This window comes from Embiotoca jacksoni, unplaced genomic scaffold (assembly GCF_022577435.1).
Source record: "Embiotoca jacksoni isolate LCO1_2020_lvr unplaced genomic scaffold, fEmbJac1.0.p SCAF_21, whole genome shotgun sequence".
In the NCBI taxonomy this organism is placed as follows: Eukaryota; Metazoa; Chordata; class Actinopteri; family Embiotocidae; genus Embiotoca; species Embiotoca jacksoni.
The window spans coordinates 4,738,335-4,759,849 of record NW_027185352.1 but is presented as its reverse complement, the minus strand read 5'-3'; the positions used below and the strand labels follow the sequence as shown (position 1 = coordinate 4,759,849).

Below are 21,515 nucleotides of genomic sequence, written 5' to 3'. Positions count from 1 at the left end.
GCAGTTATAATAAAAACATAGACACACACACACACACACACACACACACACACACACACACACACACACACACACACACACACTTAAACCAGTAGGCAATAAAAAGCCGTTATCAAGTTGGTGTTGAGCAAACTAAGCTGTAAAAATGTCTACATGCTGCCATGCCAAAGGCAGAGGAACCCTCCCAGAATGGGGGTGAAGTGGGCCGGTATAAAGAGTAAACAACTCTGCTGTTAAAGTGTTACAGCCCGGGCCTTCAGCGCCAAGTGCTACTCTGGAACAGAGACCTGGGAACACGAGGCTCACACACACACACACACACACACACACACAAACACACACACACACACACACACACACACACACACACACACACATTCCTGCCTCTCTTTCACACACTCACATGCACACAAGCTAATACATACAACAAAAGACATCCTTTAATTTCACACGCATGCAAATGTACAGCACATGGACTGTATACATCTACGGTAATTGGTAGCATAGAGTATATAAAGGGAAAAGCTGCAGTCCAAGTTCCTCCCAAGATATTTTAAAAGGAAGAAAAACTGTAGCGACCACAAGGTGGAACTTCCTTGAGGGAAAGTTTTAAACTAATGTTGTGTGTTTGCTCCATGCATATTGAGACCTCACTGAAAGAGTAACGAGACAAATGGAGACGGTTTACAGCTTTACAAGCTGATGAAACCTTCTGCAGAGCAATACAAACAGTGCTGGTGCTTAACACCCATGAAGGGACCTATGATTAGATCTACAAGGAAAAACATTTCACTAGGAAATGGGGTGCCACTTGTTTCTTCTATGAATCATCTTCCATTGAGTATAACACTACATTACCATCCTCTAGTATTAATCTTTATATTCAAACTATTACTCACATCTTCAGTCTTTCCTGTGATTATAGTCAGGAAACCCTGTTTGCGTTAAACTTTAAAGAGCGGACCAATCGGGGACATGTGGGGTGGCTAAGTGCGATGACGTTAAAGTACTCCAACAATGGTGATGGCAGAGTTTTGGCATACAACATACGGTGTATGGTGGTCAATGCCGATTGGTTAAAGTCTGCTCCAATAGTTTTAAACTTAACCTGAGGTCTATGCCTAATTAAGCTGCAATAATTGGACACAATTCAAAGTGTGGCCAAACTGACATATCTGTTGTCGGAATATCAAGGTCTGGTAATACCAGGGCAGTTGTTGATATCCCTCAATATGGATTGTTTTGGTGAATATTTTTTGTTTGAAGGCAAATAGACAAAGCTGAATGGTCATTGAACAGTGAAAGGTTTCATCCTGAGTAACTAGGAGGTCAGTTCAAAGGGAAGGGGAAGAAATGTGGTGCCTCTTTACCATCACACTCCTAGGCTTTCCCATCCTACTTCAACATTTCTGTTGGGGTCAGGTCAAAGCAACAGACATCCTGTCAAATTCAGCCCTGAACCTTTCTGTGGAGCCTGTCTTCCAGTTCGTCGGGAAGAATCAACCGAGTCAATCGTGATGAACACCCGCAGTTCTTTGAGGATTTCAGCAACCTTGATTTTGAGAGGGAGACAGGAAGTGACTGCCGGGTGGGAGTGCAACCGCTCATTAAGTTATCAGTCATCGCGTAGGGGGTTGTTGGATCGGGGAGGGGACATTGCCGTATCTCGCTCTCACTCTCTCTGGTGTGTGTGCTGGGGAAACTCTGTATTGGATGGACCAGCAGACAGCTAGAGGGCCCTCTGAGACCAGCCCTTCTTCCTCCTGCTCATTCAACACATCTGGGATGCAGCGCAGTAATGGCAGGGAGAACTCAACAGTCAGCACAAAGGATTGACCCTCATTTACTTCAGATTTAGTTCAGGTCTGCTGGAAATATAGTCTCTCTCCTAGTGATAACCCAAACAGATACATTAACATGCATAATACCACACTTGGATAACAGTAAGTGAGAAATGTTTACATTCTAAGCTGGTAAAAGTCTGGAAGCGGGTCATGACCATACAGCATCTGCCAGCCTGCAGGGAGGATTGGCTGACAACGACATTTCATCTTTCCCACACTTCTAATACTGTCTGCCCGACGGCTTCTTCCTCTCTCCCTCTCCTCGCTGTGGTCGGACCTATTGTATAACACATACTGTATATACACTGCGGCTTGTGCCAGAGGATCCTTGCCCCCTAAATGTTGTAACTCAAGCCTCCTCTTGACTAATGGCTCCTCTCAAGTTCACGGAAATTAATATCAGCCAACCCCGATCTGACAACAGCAGGGGAAGAAGGGGGCAATATTTTCTGGTCTCCATACTTTCATAAAGTTACTCACGCTGATTCAGACGCTCCTGTGCATTTCACTCTGTGTGGCTAGATGCATGGACTGATTGGCAGGGAGTGGGTACAATGTTGGTCAAAAAAGAATATGTTCCCAAGTCAGTGGATCCTTTAATATGTTTCCTGAGAAGGGTCACAACAACGTCATATGTCCCTTTTGGAAAATTGTGTTGAACTTTAATTTTGTTCGATTTTTTTGGCACATAATGCATCTATCTTGGGTATCCTCGATGTGAGACACCTGGCACACACAAAAGCCACCTCCCAATCCCATAAGATCCACCTGGCATATAGTTTTAGACCTCCACCCTCAATCCACTTCCTCTCCTTCTTCTCCTTCTGCTCTCACGCTCTTTCAAAACTTATGGCTTGACGCCAACTGGAACCTGCAGAGTAATATTTAGTTCCTTAAATCATGGCGCAAGGCAGTGTCCCTGACACAACCGCTACTATTTCTCACTCCCTTCAGGCTCACACATTTCCTTCCCACCCTCGCAATTTCCTTCCCCTGACATCCTAAACCCCCGCCCTCTAGGTATATCTTACCTTCAGCTGTTCCCTCCACAAGGCCAAAAAATCAGGAGCCAGATGCAGAGAAAGATTAAGGTTTTAAACCTGAATGAGGTGCCTGCATCTGCTTCCAATCCAGCAGCACTGAAAGTCCGTCCCACTCCTAACATCCACATCTTCTTTGAATGTATACTACATAATAAAACAAACAGCGCTGCCACTATCGGCAGCTTTGCTCTCTGTTCTCTGAGAGGTTGTCCTCCTTCTGCCCGAATGATTCCAACCCTTGTACTTCCTGGTTCCTCAAGGGTGGAATGACTTTCCCTCTCAAGTCATGGCACCACAGTCACACTACCGGGTTGTATGTGACTCATCCTTTTGGGAAATACCTTAAATCAGCCTCTCCACATGAATCATATCCTCTCGACTGACTAAATCATTTTTCTGATCTCTTTCCCTGGCTGTTATCGTGTATGCATTTTTTTTTTACAAGCACTTCCGTCTTAAATGATCATCCACTCACCATTCAAACCTAACATTGCAAGCATTAACATGGTTTGTTGACATTGTTTGTTTTTCAATGCATGAGTGCATCATTTATAACAAATGAGGCATTTGTCACCGCAGTAGAGTTGACATTTAAGGAACTGAACACAGTAACAATGTCCCTGGTGCAAATTTTTCCCAGTAACTTTCAGTGCATGCTACAATCTCTCATCTTTCTACGTTTGACTCTTAAATGAAAGCATAAAATGGTCCCAAAAGGCTACTTAAACAAGAAAGGCTGTTGATGCAGTCAGCCAGCGGTTCCAGGTCTCCAAACCACACATTTACAGATGCAATAAAGCAATATTATGATGACAAATCTTGAACATTGTTTGGCTTTGTTGTACTTTGGATAGGCAAGACTCTGCATATCCCTTGTAGGCATCTGCCTTGGAAAGAAGCAATACTCTTTCTCTGGTCTTTTATCTCCAAATGGGCTGACTTTGACTTTTGGTCGACCTAACTATTGGCATTGCCAGCATATGAACCTTGGTAGCTGCTACATGAAACCTCTTGTCCTCTCATGACGATTCCAGTAATGAGTCTCTTCAGTTTTAAAAGTAGGAATCTCTCCAGCCCTTCTTCATTATTAAGGGATTTTGAAGGAAAATGTTTGCTCATTTGCTCAAAGTTTCTGGACCAGTGCAAACCGACCCAAACCCTCAACCTATGATTTTCTGTGTTGACGCAATGACCTTCCAGTCTTGACACAAAGATTCCCTATTTATCTCTCTACCATGGGGGGAAGGGCAATTACCCATTCAGAAGATTATGTTGAAAGATATGAGCAACAAAATGAGTGCTATTCATCAGGAATATGAAAAAGGTTCCCTGTTTGGGAGAGGGAAAAGACCACAGATGAACAGACCGCCATTGGTCATAAGCTTTGGCATCACGACTGTCCTCATTGCAGATGCAACTCAATAAATGCATTGCTTATTTAAGTGACAACAATCGAGACCTCTGGGTTGGAAGAGGAAATGAGGAAAGTTCTAAAAAAGCCTCAGAGGATGCATCAACAAAAAAACCCAAGGTTGTTAAAAGCTCGTATGAGCTTTCAGGTGGGAGTAACAACAGCAGCCAGTAAATAAAACCAAACTCCAATGTGTGTCAGGAGACTTATCCTATGAGAAAACGCACTCTGATCCAAACAGCAGAGCTTTGTTGACCGTGTGGGGAGGCCAGTGGAGAGAGGAAAGAGAAAGTGAAAAGGGAGGCTGGGAATCAGCTTCCCATGACGGCGTCAAGGGCTGGTAGGTCATGTTTAACACTCATTAATGGCAGAGTTAACACACTTTATGGGCAAACATAATACAGCGGAATGGCGGAGGCAGTTAGGGTGAAGTGATGTTGAGTTGGAAATAATTCTTTTATATTGGGGAGGTGCTTCATACTTTGATGGCTCACCTGCAGCCCAGCGGAAGAGGCCAGCAGAAAGGCAATAGAACAACCGACAGTGAAGTATAGTCAGGCACTGCGGGATGGATGTGGTACATTAAGACTTAGCTTTCCAAAACACAAACCAATATTATAATGGTGTGCACCGAAAAATCATCACTCATTCATTTTCCTGACCTATTTTTTCTCGGCGGTGGTCGGTCTGTTTGTAAAACAGATTACAATGGATTACCATAAAGTGGGATGTATAATCCTACCTATGGCTCAGTCTCTCTAGTACACTTAGACTAAATGTCTATAGAGTGTGTGAGACAACTGAAACAGGGTATCGTTTGAAAATGTTTAAAACCTGTACTGGTATTGATACCTTGATTTGAATACAGGTTCCTGAGCAATATATTTTCAGAACCGATGATATCAAATCCATTATAGGAAAAAGAAAATTGAAATACACATTATGGTACAAATCTTTAGTTTTCATGCAGTTTAAAGGGGGACAGTCCATCCCAAGTGGTGTTCTGTAGCTACAATAAGCAGGTGCTAAAATTGACCAATGTTCCCTTAACGCCTCGCATGCAATCAGTAGATGCTAGCTTTGGCTCTGCACACATGCTGCGTTCAAACGGGGTCATATTTACCGTGTACGTGAGAAGAGTCCATATTGACGGCTCCCTTTTATGGTATTCACGTCAGAACTCAACAAAATCCCAGAGATCATGAGTTGTGATGTGTTTGCTGATGTTTACAGAAATGGCAGGAGCCATGGAAGTACATTTTTCTTTTGTACTTTCTTTTCATAATTCAGATAATAGCCGACATCTGAGGAAAATGTTTATCTTCCGAAAAGTCTCATCTTTTCCCTCTGTGCCTTTGCATTTCCTGCATTACATTATCCAGCTGCTAGCTTGCTAAATTGTTAGTCACAACTTCCCATGTCGTAACTATGAAGTGCATTTGAACACAGCAACAGAGAAGCCTCACGTTACTGCAGACAGGTGTGGGGCCAAAAATGTGTTTGAAAAGAGTGAAATAAGTGGAAACCTATCAGTTGAAACTAAATGATTCTATCTAAGTCTCCAAAATAGAGACGACGTATAGTAAATGCTGTGGCTCACTGATGCCGAGGAGATTTACTCCACCATAAACGGAGCAAAAGTTATGCGTTTTAAAACAAAACCTTTTTAGTGTGCATATAGGTGTCAGAATTTGGTACCAAATGACAAACCATTTGTTGATATTAGATAATAGCAAAGCAATTTTTTCAGCGCCATAAAAGTATCAAAATTCAGTCCCCAGCCTGAGACAACACACGAATACAGTGTGAACACACAAACCACATCCATAAAGAACTAGGGCCAGAGACTGAGTCCAGATTCCTCTTGCTGTGAGAGCAACATTAAAAAACTCAACCACCACTACTAAAAAACTGCTTTATAATTTATATTACTGTAAAAGACCTCATTTCATTTCATTTTTATTGACACAGGCACACAGACATAGACATAGACATGCACCCGCAAGGCTCCAGTTGCAGCGTGCACTTTTACACTCCATTTACTGCTACCAAAAGGCCACGGACACATGAAATCCTGCCACGGTGCTCTACGAACCGGCCAGAGGTTAGAGGTGTCACGCACCACTGAGGCAGCCGATGACTTCATGACTGCATTATGATCCCTGTGGCTGCCTCACCTTGCATTATCTTTTCCGCAACTATAAATCCTGAAGAGTTGTGTGCATCAGCGTATCACACCAACACTGCCAGGGTGAAACCAGAAAGGCCAACTGACAGCTTGTCTTATATCAGAAGTACAGTTTCTCAGGTTACACGATAACCATATTTCAAATTCAGACAAAGAAAAGCTCATATAATGTCAACATGGGAATTCACATAGTAAAAATTAGCGCTGAAGCATGGGATTAGAGGTTTGATCCGACTGGTGCCACCCATGTCAAACGCATTTGAATAAAAGGTGCACAAAATGCCACTCACTGGGCAACGCTGCTCCAAGTGAACATACAGAAATATATGAGACACAGTAATGATTTCCATTTGGCATTTTATTGGCTCTTACATAAAGCTTCCACAGACACAAATGCAGAAAATAAGAAAAACCGACATGTCTGGATTGAAAAAAAAACCGGAAAAATAATGAGAACATAGATGCTGGTTGTGGGTAATGATGAGTCTAAATGTGAGGGCTAACCGCTCCAAAAAAACATGTGTGCTCGCTCTGTTAAAGCGCCCTGTAAAAGCTCGTGCCAAGGGAGGGCACTGGAAGCAAACCACCACCCATATCCCACCAGGGCGAGTTTTTCATCCAGCCGTCTGCGTCTCTTGGTTGGTTTGCGTTTTCTATTTATTTATCAAAAACACTGAGCCCTTAAACGCAACTCAAGGACGTTAGATTGATGCTCTTTTTCTGCATCTTTCTGCTTCACCGTCATACTGCTGCAAACATTCACACCTGGGAGCTGCAAACTGCCACCGCAGTATCTTTAAGGAGGAACAACTGGGGACGGAGTCGGCCCACATGTTTTTCTCCTGTCTGGTTTTTCCCACGTGGTGTGGCAGTCGAACATGCAAACATTTGAACATAACTGTCTTCCATTATTCTCCTGACAGGGAAAAAAAAAAGTATTTTAAACAGAAGAACTAAACATTACTACTTTAAAGCGCACACTTTAAAGCACTTTATTATGACGTATTTGACAGTCAGAGTATTGTTACCGCAGTATATTAAGCCTGAAAGCATGTGTAAAAGTAAACTGTATAACTGTAGAGTCATGGTTACTCCCCTCTTCCCTCTAGATGTCTCGGAAGTGCCAGGAATCCTTGTATTCCTGTTGATCGTGATCTACCGCCACTGCTGTGTGAGCAATGAGTCAATACCACAGAGACCAGCGCTTGACTCAACATCAGCAATCATTCACCGTACCGTGCATGCCTGAAATACAACAACACACGGAGCGCTGGCCCTCGTTAGCATGTGTTATGGGATGTTTTAGCATGTTTGCTCCCTGTCCATGCTTGGTCGAATGTTTTTTTTCCCACCAAATATTTCCTTTTTGCAGCTGCCTGAGTCATGGTTTGACACGCTGTGGAGATACAGTGAAGATAGTGATAGAAGAAGAGAAGAGAAGAGAAGAGAAGAGAAGAGAAGAGAAGAGAAGAGAAGAGTGACCTCTTCATTCAACAGAGGAAAGGTTATCTGTGACAGCTGGAGAGACAGAACTGGGCCAGGTGTGTGTTAACTCTCTCCTGCTGCTTTTCCCATTACAAAATATCACAGAGGAAAAGATAGACAGAGAAATGAGAGAGACTGAGAGAGAAAGGTGGAGGAAAAGATGATGGGGAAAGGATAGGCGGGGAAAAAAAAGGACACCACACATAGAAAGGGAAGGGTTTAAAGGTCAAAGGAAAATACCGGTAAGTGAGTTGAAGAGGTTGGAATAAGAGAAAGGCTCCAGTCAGGACAGACAGAAAAAAAAAAGGACTCCGAGAGGAATGCTGGGAATGGGAATGAAGCAGAAAGACAGTGACAGGAGACGGGGTGGAAAACAGAATTGCTGGGAGGATGTGAAAAGGAGGGATTGAAGGAGAATAAAAGGAAGGAAAGGAGAGTGTGCTAAAGAAAACAGAGCAGAGACAGACAGACAGCTGAAGAGAGACAAATGGAAATCTGAGGTAGAGGTAGAGGTGATCGGCCACTGCCACACACTCAAAACATCCTGTGTGTGTGTGTTTTTGTGTGGATGTGTACATCTCTCTACTCACTTACAGTAAACCTCAACCTATGGACATCATGTGTGGCGACTGAGGGTGATTAAGGAACTCTATTGTCGGACAAAACTCAGGTCATAAATGCCTGAAAATCACTTTTTGAAACATTAGTTTAGGGTCTTTGAAGAATCATTTTTGCAGGAAGTTTTCGGTAGGAAGCCGGTTAGCTTGGCTTTTGCATAAAGACTGGAAACATGAGAAAATCATGAGAGTATCCTACCAATTAAACAATGCACACCTACAAACATGTCAGCATCTTTAAATTCAAATGAATAAAGCAGTGAAGAGATACAGTGTTCTTTTACATACACTTTTCTCCCTTGTCATAACCTGATCCCAACATTACCCACAATGCAACTTGACTACAGTTGGCAGAGTTCTCCTGTAACCCAGGCAAAATCCCCAAAATTAAAAGAACAATTTGTGATTTTAGTTGTCCAGATAGTTATATTTTGAACAATTCCTTTAAGGCAACTCCCGCCTCAAGGCTCTCAACAAATTCCTATTCATTGTCTTCATATGGTATTTAATAGATTCAAATTGCTAAATCAATTTGCAATTAAAGAGGAAAAGGACGTTCAGGGCCCCTCAGGGTCTTGGGCCTCAGGACAGTTCTCCCCCTTTGTCCATATGGCTGCCCATCCCCACTTCACTATCTAATATTATTTACTATCTCATATACATCTGGTCTAATCTTGTACATTTCTGTGTGTGTTTTTATACAGTGATAAACCAGAGATTTTTCTGTTTTATCATCCTGCATTCACACTTCAACATGAGCAGCCACTTACCAGATGAATTATTTGTCGCCGCATCTGACAACAAAGTCACAACACACAAATTCCTCGAGGATGGAGGAACACTTCTGCAGTATTTAGACAACTGTTCAGTGACAGTTTGTGGCAGCATGTGTTTAGAGATTGAGTCCAAGAAATGAATAGAAAGACTAACAGTATCAGATGCATGTCCTATATAAAACACATGTAGGACATTTCTGTAATGCATGCTTCTTTGTGTTCGCCTTTCTTCTTTTATGACAATAAACAACAAACAAGTGAACCGTCCCTCTCTTGGATCACTTAGCGAGCCGGTATCTTTGAACTAACAGAGGGCCTCGGGTGAGTGTGTATGCGCAGATGTGTGTTTGTGTGCATAATGCTAGTGCCATACCAGCCTCTGCATGAGAGCAGGGTATAACTTTAGACATGCATACACTTTTTCCTGCATCCAATCAGTGCCATGATGCTTCGCACACAAAGCAGAGTAAAAAACATCTGAGAAAGCTCAAAAAGTGATGAGACAAAACCAGGGCAGGGGAGGCTGTTTGCTTTAATCTCTGCAATTTATTGAATTATATGAATTATATATTTGAGCAAGGGAGGGAATTTCTAACATCTCTTACTTTGTAGCGTCAAATGCAATTGTAGGGTAACATGAAGTCAGAATGTGAAATTGTTTCATCTTCTTTAAACAAATTAAACAATTAGAAAAGGGAGGTCCCTTTAAAAAAAAAAAAAAAAACAGCTTTTTTTTTTTTTGCTGATTCATACCTGCAGTAAACAGGAATAACACTTCAGCCTTCATGAAACTGCATGAATTTCCTGTAAAATGTTTCGCAATTATGAACTTGAGCTTGTTTTGCAGCGAGTCTTATTTTTCAGCCTGAACATTGTGACTGTACTTCCAGGGGAGGGTATTTTTAACCGGTGTGGCTGTACTGTAAACACCAGCCGCTCTGTGTGTTCTCACTCCAAGATTTAAACACGGCGGCCAACGGCAGACTCCCAGCGGCACGGAAGGCAATGAAATACTGTGTGCAAGACAAAAAGCACAGAGAGAGAGAGAGAGAGAGAAGGGAGAAAGCGCACTGAAAGGCATAATATTGTCTCAAATATTTCCCCAATTTCGACCCAGGGGTCATTAAGAAATCTCAACAGTGTGGGGGGAATGTTGCAGAAGTGGACTAATGTAAAAAATGTGAGTGAATCACACCAGCGGTAGTTATTCAGCTGTGCCATATGTTAATATAATCTGATTTTTTATTTTTTTCGACATTTCTGCATCTAATTTGATAATCTTATGGTTCAAAATCATGTGTTAGACCAAAACTCACTGCCATGTTTCCAACTTGGATCTGAAGTAACGACCTGCGGTGCACTCCCCTGTTAATACATTATTTCTGATTGGCTGAACAGACTACAGACTTGTTGACCTTCAAATTGCAATGCTGCTGCAGCTGAAGGGACAAACTACTGCAGAACAGGGTTTGTTCTTTCAGGGCTGCGTCCTGTTGTTAAGCATGTAAGTGGTTTTAACCGAGGCAATTTTAATGCCATCTCACACGGAATTTTATACTAAAGTGTAAAAAGTTGTGGTTTCTTTGTAAAAAAAAAAATGCATCTTAGAATCAAATAAAACCTAAAAAGCACTTGAGTCTCACCAGACCGAGTTTTAAGGAATCCCTCCCTGACCTCGTTGGCTGGAAGAAGTGCATATATAGCAGCGCTGCTCATCCCGCTCGTTAGCATTCACACCTCCCTCACAACTTCTCTTTCCAGATATGGATATCGGCACACTCGACTCGCCGTCAGACCACCCATGACTGGGACACGTTCAGACGCCCCCTGCGACCGTTCTCACCTCACCTCCCTCCCTCTGCTGGAACAAGTCGGCCCCCTCTCGCTCCCTCTGTGTCTCTCTGTTGTTTCAGCAGTGTCAGAGTCACTCGAGGGGGACGAGCGAGAGCTGAGGGAGAAAACGCTTTGACCACTGACATCCCGGACAGAACCACGAATCCAAACATGTTCAGACCAGTGCACGGCTATTAAATCCTGAAATTGGGGCCAACCAGTGTTCAGATCACTTGTAGACAAATGACCTAATGTGCCACTAGTTTCCTTCTTTTACGTCATGCTAAATGCTGGGTCATAACACAAGCAAATACCCCAGTAATGGAGCTCATGAATATAAATGCTGATTATGACTGATTGTGAATGCAGCATTAAGTACATTTTGTTCTCATGAATATGAATATAAGAAACCGGTGGGAACAGTGTGAGTGTAAAATGCCTTTGTGCTGCAAATTAGTAATTTCCTGCAATGTTTTATATAAATCATCACATAAACTGGTGAGACATTAAAAGAAGTGTATAATGAGTGGCTTGATGGCAGTGGTTTCATTTTGTGTGCACCCTAATAAAGCCACTGGAGGGTGAAAACCTTTCAGACATGAGTAGAAAATAAAATGAAGAAGAGGAGAAAGAGAACGGTGCAAAACAGAAGAGGAGGACAAGAGAAACAGACGGCACCGGGCCCACCCAGAGGAAGAAGGAGGTTTGTTTACATTCTACTCACTCAAACTCACTGGACCCCGACATTATCCCCTGGAGCACTCCACCTCACTTTCTGACTTTTAACCCACCCGTGCTTCTGCCTGGAGGTTTATCAGGACAGAGCAGGAGATGCACCAAAGAGGAAAAATATACAACAACAGACCCTGATTATTCTGCAGCGTTCTAAGTGTATACACCCGACACACACACACACACACACACACACACACACACACACACACACACACACACACACACACACAGAATCAACAGGATGTTTTTTTGTTCGTTAAGTGGGCGGTGTGTCTGGCACTCGTCTGCACTACCGGCAAAACTCTTGTGTACTTTCCGGGATAACATTTCACTCACATCAGAGGTCGGCAAAAGGAGCAGCCTGTAACGGCCACGGCTTGTGTATACAATGAGCTGTATTTCTGAGATAAAGGCACATGCACCATATTCAGTGTGACTCCGAGAGAGAGAGCGCGTCAGGTAGACTGACAGCAGGGAAGGATAACTTTAGAATAAGTTTACAGCAGGCGCTTGTGGTATTGCAAATATTCCCATTTGTGCATTTGATCTTCAGGTATCATTGCACTGGCTTGGTTACGGTTTGGGCTCTTAAACGAATGTAACTGAATTTAAATGAAGTTGTAAGTACTAAATAGAGGCGTGAACACACACACAGCTTAAGATAAATCTCTTAAGCACCCACGCAATTCTTCAAGGATGAATCAGGATGAATCCAATCAAAATGATTTCTTCTAGATTTAATAAAAGAGAGTGATGCAATTTTCCGTTCTACCTCAAAAACAACTCTTAAATACCCACCAGATCTCTGGGCTGTGTGACCTGGACAGCTGCCAAAACTCTTGATGCACAAGATCATTTCCTATCAGTGGTAGCGACGCTGACACTTCATTAAAGCCCCGGTCGACTCACATAAACTCTTCATTCTAGCCCGTCATCCCGCAGAGCCACAGGCGGTGACTGATGTGAACTGTCAGCAGAGAGTACGACGGGAAGAGCGAACGTCTCGCCTGGTTCTCGTCTCCGACGTGGAGGGTAAATGGGAGTCCTTGACAGCCCAAATTCAGAGGCATATTAAGACGAGGGGCCTCGGAGGAGTGCAGGTGCAGGCAAAGGCTTAAGCTACCACCTGCTCGTGTTTGTGTGAGCTCTGAAATGTTAACGTTAGCTCTGTAAGCTAACTTGGGAACTTATAGCAACACAGGGAGAACAAGTACGACACTGAGAAAGGTGATACGCTGCCACATTTGCTCATCTTGTGGCGCCATTGGGCTCTTTTAGGACATGACGTGTAGCATTAGTCGGAAGCACTGGGGGAAAATGTCTTTCGGGGTCTTACAATGTGCTGTTAGTTAAGTCGCTCATGGTGAAAAACCTTCCAGCACGACCAACTTCAGATCTGAGAGCTGCTGTACATCCATTATACAACTATTTAGATGAAACTTTAACTAGTCTGAGGAAGAAAATTAAGTCAAAAGTCGAGGCAAAACGTTTCTTTTTAGTAACAAAATTACAACATGTTCAAAAACCCATGATTTCTTCATGTATTTGCTCCGTGAAGAACAATACAGTGTGCACAGACTTGCAGACACAGCTTGAGGACACTCCTCTCGAATTGGATGTAGTCTTTTGTGTAGGAGATCCGCAAGGGATTATCTACCGCACAATAAATACAGACTGAATTAATACAGCTGAGATTAGCCGCAACCGATACTGAATGGCATCCAAAATTAACCTTGTCTGGGAAGCTTAATTGTGCCCTTTACACACCATTAGACGCCCCAGTAGGGGCCGAGCTGCAACAGTTCTGTGCTCAGCCTGCCGCAGATGGAGCCTGAGTGCAGCAGTCATTCAGTAAGAAGTGACACTTCTTCTAGCCACGGCTACAGCTGTTAAATGTTAAACCTCTCAACCCAAACAGAGAAAAGAGCCTTCAGCTTCGGGCCGAGCTGCAGACTGGATTTGTTCGAGAGGAGCGTGTCTGAAGATTGACTCGGACTTCCTCTTTGGCTTTCCTCAAAACAACATCGGGACTGATGTTTTCTGAAAACACCACCAGAAAAAAAATCACATCTTCCTCTCTGCTTAGTCTTCTTATTTTTATTTTTTTTAATGCATTACGATCATTCTGCAGTAGTAGGAGTATTGACAGATACCATGAGTCTTCCTGCTTATAATCTAAGAGATCGAGCAACTTCGGTCTTCCAGTTTTATGGTTACTGGATGCTGTTCTGCATGACAGCCACAATAGAATAACAAAAAGGTAATGTGTCTTGCGTTAAATCCTCTTTTTGATCAACTTTGTACTCACCAGACAGGTGGAATTTTCCACCACAAGCAACTGAAAAAAAAGAAAAAAAGGCAAGTGGTTTGAACTTTGGGAAACACAACCCAGATTAGGATGAGTTTGACCTCGGGCAAACAAGCCAACACACGCTGGCACTATTGTACATATGGAAGTGGGGGCTGCATGTGCACAAACAAGCAATGCAGTCAGGCATTGCACACGCGCACCTACACTTGTTCCTGCTTGATAATGGGACCGTAAACTAAACAAGGAGTTACGACAGCGTTTACTCCACCTTCTCTACCTTTTCTTTCCCCCCTCTGAGTAAAGCTCTTAAGGGACTACACAACACAATTAGACAGACTAATTACCCCCTCCATACCATCCATTCCTTACCCACACTGACAGGCTGGGGCAGGCAAGAGATTTGTGCCTGCCGAGAAGATTCCCAAAGACGGGGACTGTGGTAAGGTGCACTGATGGCACGTTTCAGGCAACGCTGTCCGTAAGAGGCTGAAGCACTGCAGACCACCAACAATACGATGGGCAAGGGTCAAAGCCACAGTGCACGTCATTGCATTAATGGAGTGCTGAATGAAACAAAGAAGGAACAAGTGAAACATGCAGATTTGGGAAGGGAAGGTGAGGTGAAACCTGGAGAAACCTTCACACAAGTCCACCATCAGTTTCAAACTCCAATCCAAACCAAATCTCCACCAGTCCCTTTTAATGGACAGAGCAGGGGTTTGTAAGAACCCAGTGGTGTTAACAAGCTGAAAGTCAAGCTGAATTTACCAGTTCAGCAGCAGGTTAATAATGAAGCCCCCTCCCTCTTCACAGTCACCCTGCAGGCGATTTTGGACTCAGTCACAGACACGCCGGGAGGATTTAAAGGCTGGGGAGCACTGACCCCAGCTTTGATGTCTCTTGCCCATGTTTCCTCTCAGTCACGAGGAAAATCAGCAGCTTTGTTCGGTATCAGAAGTATCAGAGCGCAAAAAAAGAATCAGGGTTAGGGAGTCATTTTTTTTTTCTTTTTTGCATCAGGAAGTCTTGCAACAGTAAAAGAGGAGGAGGAGGAGCAGGAGGAGGAGGAGGACAGATTGACTGGCTAAACAGGAAAGTTTCAGTTTGTTCTCGGACAGCTCTTAATGTGGGATGGGCTGAGGCGCTCCTGAAAGTATTTGGCGGGGAGTTTTGAAAAGTCCTTCCTCCTCGTGACGGACTTACCCCCTCCTTCTCTTGAGTTTAGCGTGGTGAATCACTTAACAGCGATCTCTGTGCATCTAGTAAACCTTCTGCTACATTTTGACACTGTTGGGGGTATTGGGAATGTGAAGTGGGATTGAGGAGCCAGCATTAGTAATCTATCTGAAATATTACCCTTCATGGGATGGGAATAGCGTTCCACTAATCTTTGGGGCTTCTCAGGAAGCACCCTTTTATTCTCAGGTAGGGAGTCTTGAATAAATGTTTTAACGCACACAGTTGGACCTTTAAACTCTTCTGTTCTGCCACTAATGCACAGACACTGATTAGTTAAGTGTGTGCAGACTAAATTGGCAGCAGGCTGAGGTAATACGCTGCCAGCAATACATTACTCATCCAGTTTCCCCTTCTTATTTGATGACCAAAAACCAGCGACATCATCCCACTGAGCATGACTCACCGCCGTGTGCTTGAACTCAGCTTCAGAGTGAGACAGACACCTGCTCAGACCAAGAGAGGCTACGAGAGCATGAAAGAGAGTCTCACAAGTCTGACACTGTGTCCTCTTTCATCCCTGACACCTGTGGAGTGTCACTACACCGCCTGATGCACCAAACAGATACACAGCAAGAGTCCGTCCAACCTCCACTAACCTTGCAGATCTTGCTCTCCTCCGTCTCGCCTCTGGACTTGCCTTCAGGTGTCCTCTCCCGCTGGTACTCAGACTTGATGGACAGCTGGCAGGAGAGCCCAGGGGCGGCCTCACTCGCCCTGAGCTCGTGCTGTCTTGCCATGTAGCCCTGCGAGGTGGCCGCCCTGACAGCACTGGGGATGGGGAGAGCGGTGTGCACCGGCTTGGTGCCCACCGACGAGGGTTGCCTGAGCTTGGAAGCTACGCCAACTACCGGCATGGTACTTCCCAGGCAACAAAAATAATAACACAGGAGTGGGGAGAGAGGTCCAAAAAAAGAGATGTGATGAAAGTGTCTCTTACTGATGTCTGGCACGAGAAGGAAAGAAAAAAAATGAATAATAAAATTTAAAAAAAAACAGCAGTTGCCTCTCAGACTGAGAGGAAAGCAACTGCGCTCATTCTGTCGCCTACAGAAGGCAGGACTCACAGAAACTGAGAGGGCTTCTCCTTCCTCCCGTTCACTCCCTCCTCCTTCTCCTCCCACAAGCAGCTCTGCTCCCTCCCCTTCCCTCAATCGCTCCCTCCCTCTCTCACTGTCAGAAGTGGACCACAAAGTCAGCCAAAACAGTTCAAGGGGGCGTGAACTCCTCTGGAAGGTATAACCAGCACTCGGCAAAACAGTGATTACAGAGACCTGGCTGTGTGTGTGTGTGTGTGTGTGTGTGTGTGTGTGTGTGTGTGTGTGTGTATGTGTATAGTTCTCCCCTACACAACTGTCAAAACAGCTCTCTCTCTCTCTCTCTCTCTCTCTCTCTCTCTGTCTCTCTCTCTCTCTCTCTCTCTCTGTCTCTCCTCTCATGCTAACGATGAACACTAGAAATAGCCGTCCTCTCTCTGTGTGAGTCTACATCTGGAGCTGCCCCTCCCTTTGATGAGAAAAATAGTAAAAATGTGAGAGGGGAAAAAGCCGTAAGTGTTATACATAATAAGGAAATCTAAAAAAAGAACATTTAAGAGTTGGAATAAGAAAGGGAGAATTCCTGCGAGAACACTTGCTGGAAGCAGTTGGATAAGTAAGAAAAAAAAAAAAAACGTTTTTTAAAAAGTACTTTCAAGCAGGTACCAGACTGCTGCTTTACTGTTACTCAACCAGTTCTACTGAGCCTGGAGTGCACTCTGTTTCTCTCAGTCACTGCAGACACACTCACTCTTTCCCTCGGCTTTCAGTCTCCCTGAGCGGGAAGAATTAAACTGCATCAACATCATGAGGTGCAAAACAATGATTATAAAATATATTTACTTGTCATTTTTTTCCTTTTTAAAATAAAACGTATGAATAACCACATTATGCATGCATACATTCTTCAGTGCTTATATTTATGTATCACTTTAGCAGGTGACACAAGTCAGACGCAACGGATCTGATTCGATCTGATTGGAAACCTCAGGAAACTATGCCCACCCACCTATATACAGAAATCTGACTGTTCCACAGACCTGTCCATCAAACAGACACCCCCCCAAACATACAGCTTTTTGAGGCCTAATATCCAATTAATGACAGGATTATTTTCAGATCGAAAACCAGAAAACCAATAAGTACAAGTGACTTTAGCTAACAACACCATAATAACTTGTAGAACAAATTTATTAACTTTGTGTTTAATGAGAGAAGTTGAATGGGAGTCTGTAGAGCAGGAGGCTTTTTGGAGTCACACCCTAGTGGCACTCAGTGGTATTGCAGTTTATGGCACTTCCATGTTGGCCTCATTGTTCAGACTTCTATATGCAGCCTGTGGAAGTAACCAGAACAACCTTGAGTTTCAACAGCATGAACCTCTGCCTTTAAAACAGCACCAGTTCTCTTCCTGCACTTTTTTCCTACAAAATGTTCCAAGGTACACCGGCAGGTCTGTTGTTCCAAACATCTTGGAGAAATTGGTTGTTTCTGTCTCTTCGTGAAATCCCAGATTGACTGCAGGATGTTGAGATCAGCGCTCTGCAGTGGCTGTAACACCTGTTGCAGGACTTCTGTTTCTTCTTGTTACTAAAGTCACTGCATGTATTTGTATCTTTCTGACTTTGTGATGGTCACGCAGCAGAATTTGGGACCAATCCTCCTTGAAGGTATTATACATGATCGATAAGAGTCGAAACATCTAAAGCAGTAGCTCATGAGCTACTGGTTGAATATGTGTGTTAAGTATCATTTTTTTTGGTATTGTTCACATTAAAGAAGCTTCTTCAGCAGGTTTGGTGGAGCTCAGCTATGTGAATAACTGTTACACTTGTATTTTGCCAAAGCAGCTCTCAGAGGAACAAAGGTTGGAGACCCCTGATTTAAAGTAGCTAAGGTTCTGCAGTATGTATTTTTACTGTACTGTATCCACTAAGGTCATGGCAGGGAATCAGTAAGCTTCAAACAAAGCTCTTAGATTGATGGATAGTGTCAGAAACGTCCTCCTAATTTTCTGTTTGTGACAATTCAAAGAACTTTTCATTTGTGGGTGAGTTAGAAAGTAGAAAAGAGTTCAACTCATGAGCCCTTTTAATTCTTAACACAATTGTTTCCATCAATTTTTGTGTGTATGGCTTTGAGGTGAAACAGTTAGTTTTTGGTATAGTTCACTTGTTCAGTAGGTAGATCTGAGACTTAATCCTTCTGACTTAAACACAATAACTGGTTATCAACACCATAGTTTAACAGAAAGCTATTATTGATTTGTAGATATAATTTGTCAGAATGTACAGCTGGCAAATGCTGACTGGTATTAAGCTCCATCCATTCATAAAATATGCAACAAAATACTTAATGTCACGTACGGTTGTAAATGTCTTCATCTACATGAAACAAAGCTGACTGAATGCGGCTATTGGGGATTACAGACTCTTTCGGATTTGGTGTACAGTGTATTTATTATTACTCCATAGTGTGTAAAAAGTCTTGATGGAAGTAACTAAATTGGTGAAGCAGAAGCAAAGCTACGCTGCAGCAGCTGCTAGAGGTCAGGATGCTTATAACAGGAAACAGTGGCTACATCCGTGCTCAGTGTTCGAACAGCAGGAGGCTGACAAACAGCATCTCTCACAAACAACAAACCACAGCAAAAAGAGTCCACTGACGTGTTGTCAATGATTCTTTACAATTGGTAAAGTCCTTCATTGTTCTCTGGTTTCAGTGAGCGTTTGGTGTTCCAGTGTATTAATTGCATGTAGTGTGTAACAATACAGAGAGGACTGACAGCAGGATTAATGCAGGACAGATATAAATCTGTGTGAGAGCACTTCTTCAAAGACTACAATTGCATGCAGCATCGGGTGTGTATGTGTTCTATCAAATTAGTTGTTGGTTGGTGAGAGACAGATGAGCCATACTGCATTTGGACTGCATTAAGCAGACACAATGTGACATGTAGTTTTCTTCCTCCCCCCTGGTTTTCTCAGAGATCTCTGCTCTGCGCGAGACATAAAAGGGAGTGAAAGTTTTATACGGAAAGGCTGCATCTGGTTCAGTTTAGAGAGGCGAGGAGATGTGCTGGAGTCAGAGAGGGGCACACACTGCGGTGTCATGGCAAACCGGAACTTTATAACACAGCACTGTCCAATAAAAAGAGCAGGGGAAGGGTGGAAAGGCAAGCTCAGGCCGTGTCTAACAAATGTGACCTTACCGCAAAAATCACAACATCTGAAAGACGCCTTTCTCCATCAGGCCCAGAGTGGTGTTCTTTGTAGCTGAACTCTGACTCGTACAACTCGGAGATCAAATGTTAGAGTAAGAAATTCCTCACAGGAACATGTCTAGAACGGCCTGATTATTTTACACACCGCTGCTTCCTCTTCTACTCAGTTTCATATAGCTTCAGTGCTTTTGACAGTCAATTGCCTTAATAGGGACGCTGCTTCCCCTGGCCCAGAATAGCACCAGCTCCTCCAACATGTTTTCAATCATGCACCAGGGGCTATCATGACAAGCCTAAAACAACAGGATACCACGTGAATGAATGGCCCGAGTCCAACTCCGTGTCCGACTGCTGCTGCTGCCTACCGAGTTGCACGAATCGGAGCGCGCTTGGCCGTGATCCAACTTCCCGGGACAGCCTGGAACTGTCGGGAAACCCGATGAGGTCCCTTCCTGGGGGTGCTGAGCTGCAACAAGCTCACACCAAAACCTCAGAGAGATCTTAAGAAAACCTCTCACTTCCTGATGTTTTTGGTTGGTTTCTGGAGATAATCACCTTACGCTGCAGAATAATTCCCCAGTGGGAATGAGAGCGTCTCAGCTACCTGCAGGTAAAAAAAGGCTGCTGCTATAACACACTGCTGAAAGTTCTTTGTTTAACAACAGTGAAATGTTCCAAAGTCAACATCAGAAAAGCAGATCTCAGGTTAACCTCCATCCGCACAGACCGAGTTGGGCAGGTCAGCACCCTTGTGTTTGGCTACCGGGGCCGACCGCTTCTCTAAAAATAGTGTAACAGCCAACTATGTCATGGTTGAAAAGTGGAGAGATCTGGACAAAGGGAGATTAAAAGATCATATTTATGCCGAATTGCTCAACTTTTGTCATCATTTCTGAGTAATATTTCAAAATAAGAGGCAGCCAGACTGCAGAGCAATGAACTCAGGACCACCTCAGATGAGTGTGTCTTTGTCGAGTCCATTTGAATGTCAATCAAAAGGGAGTCCATATGAGGTCACAACCAAATTCACAGACCAGATCAAAATACATAAATATTTATGTATTCAAAATTTAAACAGGAAGCAGATACATGTCTCTCAACATAAGGTCACAGTAATGTTAATGAACAAAGACGTGTCTCTATGTACTGACAAGAGCACCACTAATCTTCCATGACCTTTCCTTGTGAAGGATTATGACCCTTCGATTCCTTGATGTTTAACGTCCATTGGTTTTTATTAGCAGAAAGCCTAAAACTGTGATAACTGCCAGAACATGAGACAAACATAAAAACATGAAACAGAAAAGCCCTTTTGTTGTGGATATTAGCAAATGTGCATTTTAAATGCAGCTTTAATACTTGTAAACTCAAGGATCTCTTGACTAATTGATTCCCAAAGATGTCTAAACTCATGGCAGCAATTTCAGCTTTGCCAGACTCTTAGATTGTTCTCTTGTCAGGATGCTCATGTTGAGTCAGTTTCAACTTTGACCTTCCTTGTTTGTAAAATGATGACTGCCTGTGAGCGAAACCAAAAAGCCACTTTTGATCCCAGAACAGAGTGTGCAGGTAAAGTAGCCACAGGCAACCATCTTCTTTAATAGAAGAAGACTGAATATAGTCCTCCAGAAGGGTTTGAGTGCATGAAATTAGATTCATTTTTTTTCACCATATTTATTCAAGTGAAGCTGACCTCTTGTTAAAATGCCTTTCGTCCTTTATTTTGGAGGTTTTAAGCAAAACCACCACTCGATATTTGCCGAAGAGGGAGCGCAT

The 21,515-nt window shown here is 43.3% G+C and overlaps 1 protein-coding gene across 4 annotated transcripts in view; it reads right to left on the bottom strand.

The window, feature by feature from the left end:
* The window catches only part of nav3 (neuron navigator 3), a 210,625-nt gene extending 194,112 nt beyond the window's left edge, over positions 1-16,513 (bottom strand). For all 4 annotated transcript variants that reach the window (XM_069156502.1, XM_069156503.1, XM_069156505.1 and 1 more), the window contains exon 1: positions 16,079-16,513. In XM_069156502.1, the coding sequence (XP_069012603.1) occupies positions 16,079-16,336 (258 nt within the window). In that variant the 5' untranslated portion in view covers positions 16,337-16,513. The remainder of the gene's footprint in view (positions 1-16,078) is intronic.
* Positions 16,514-21,515: the final 5,002 nt, after the last annotated feature.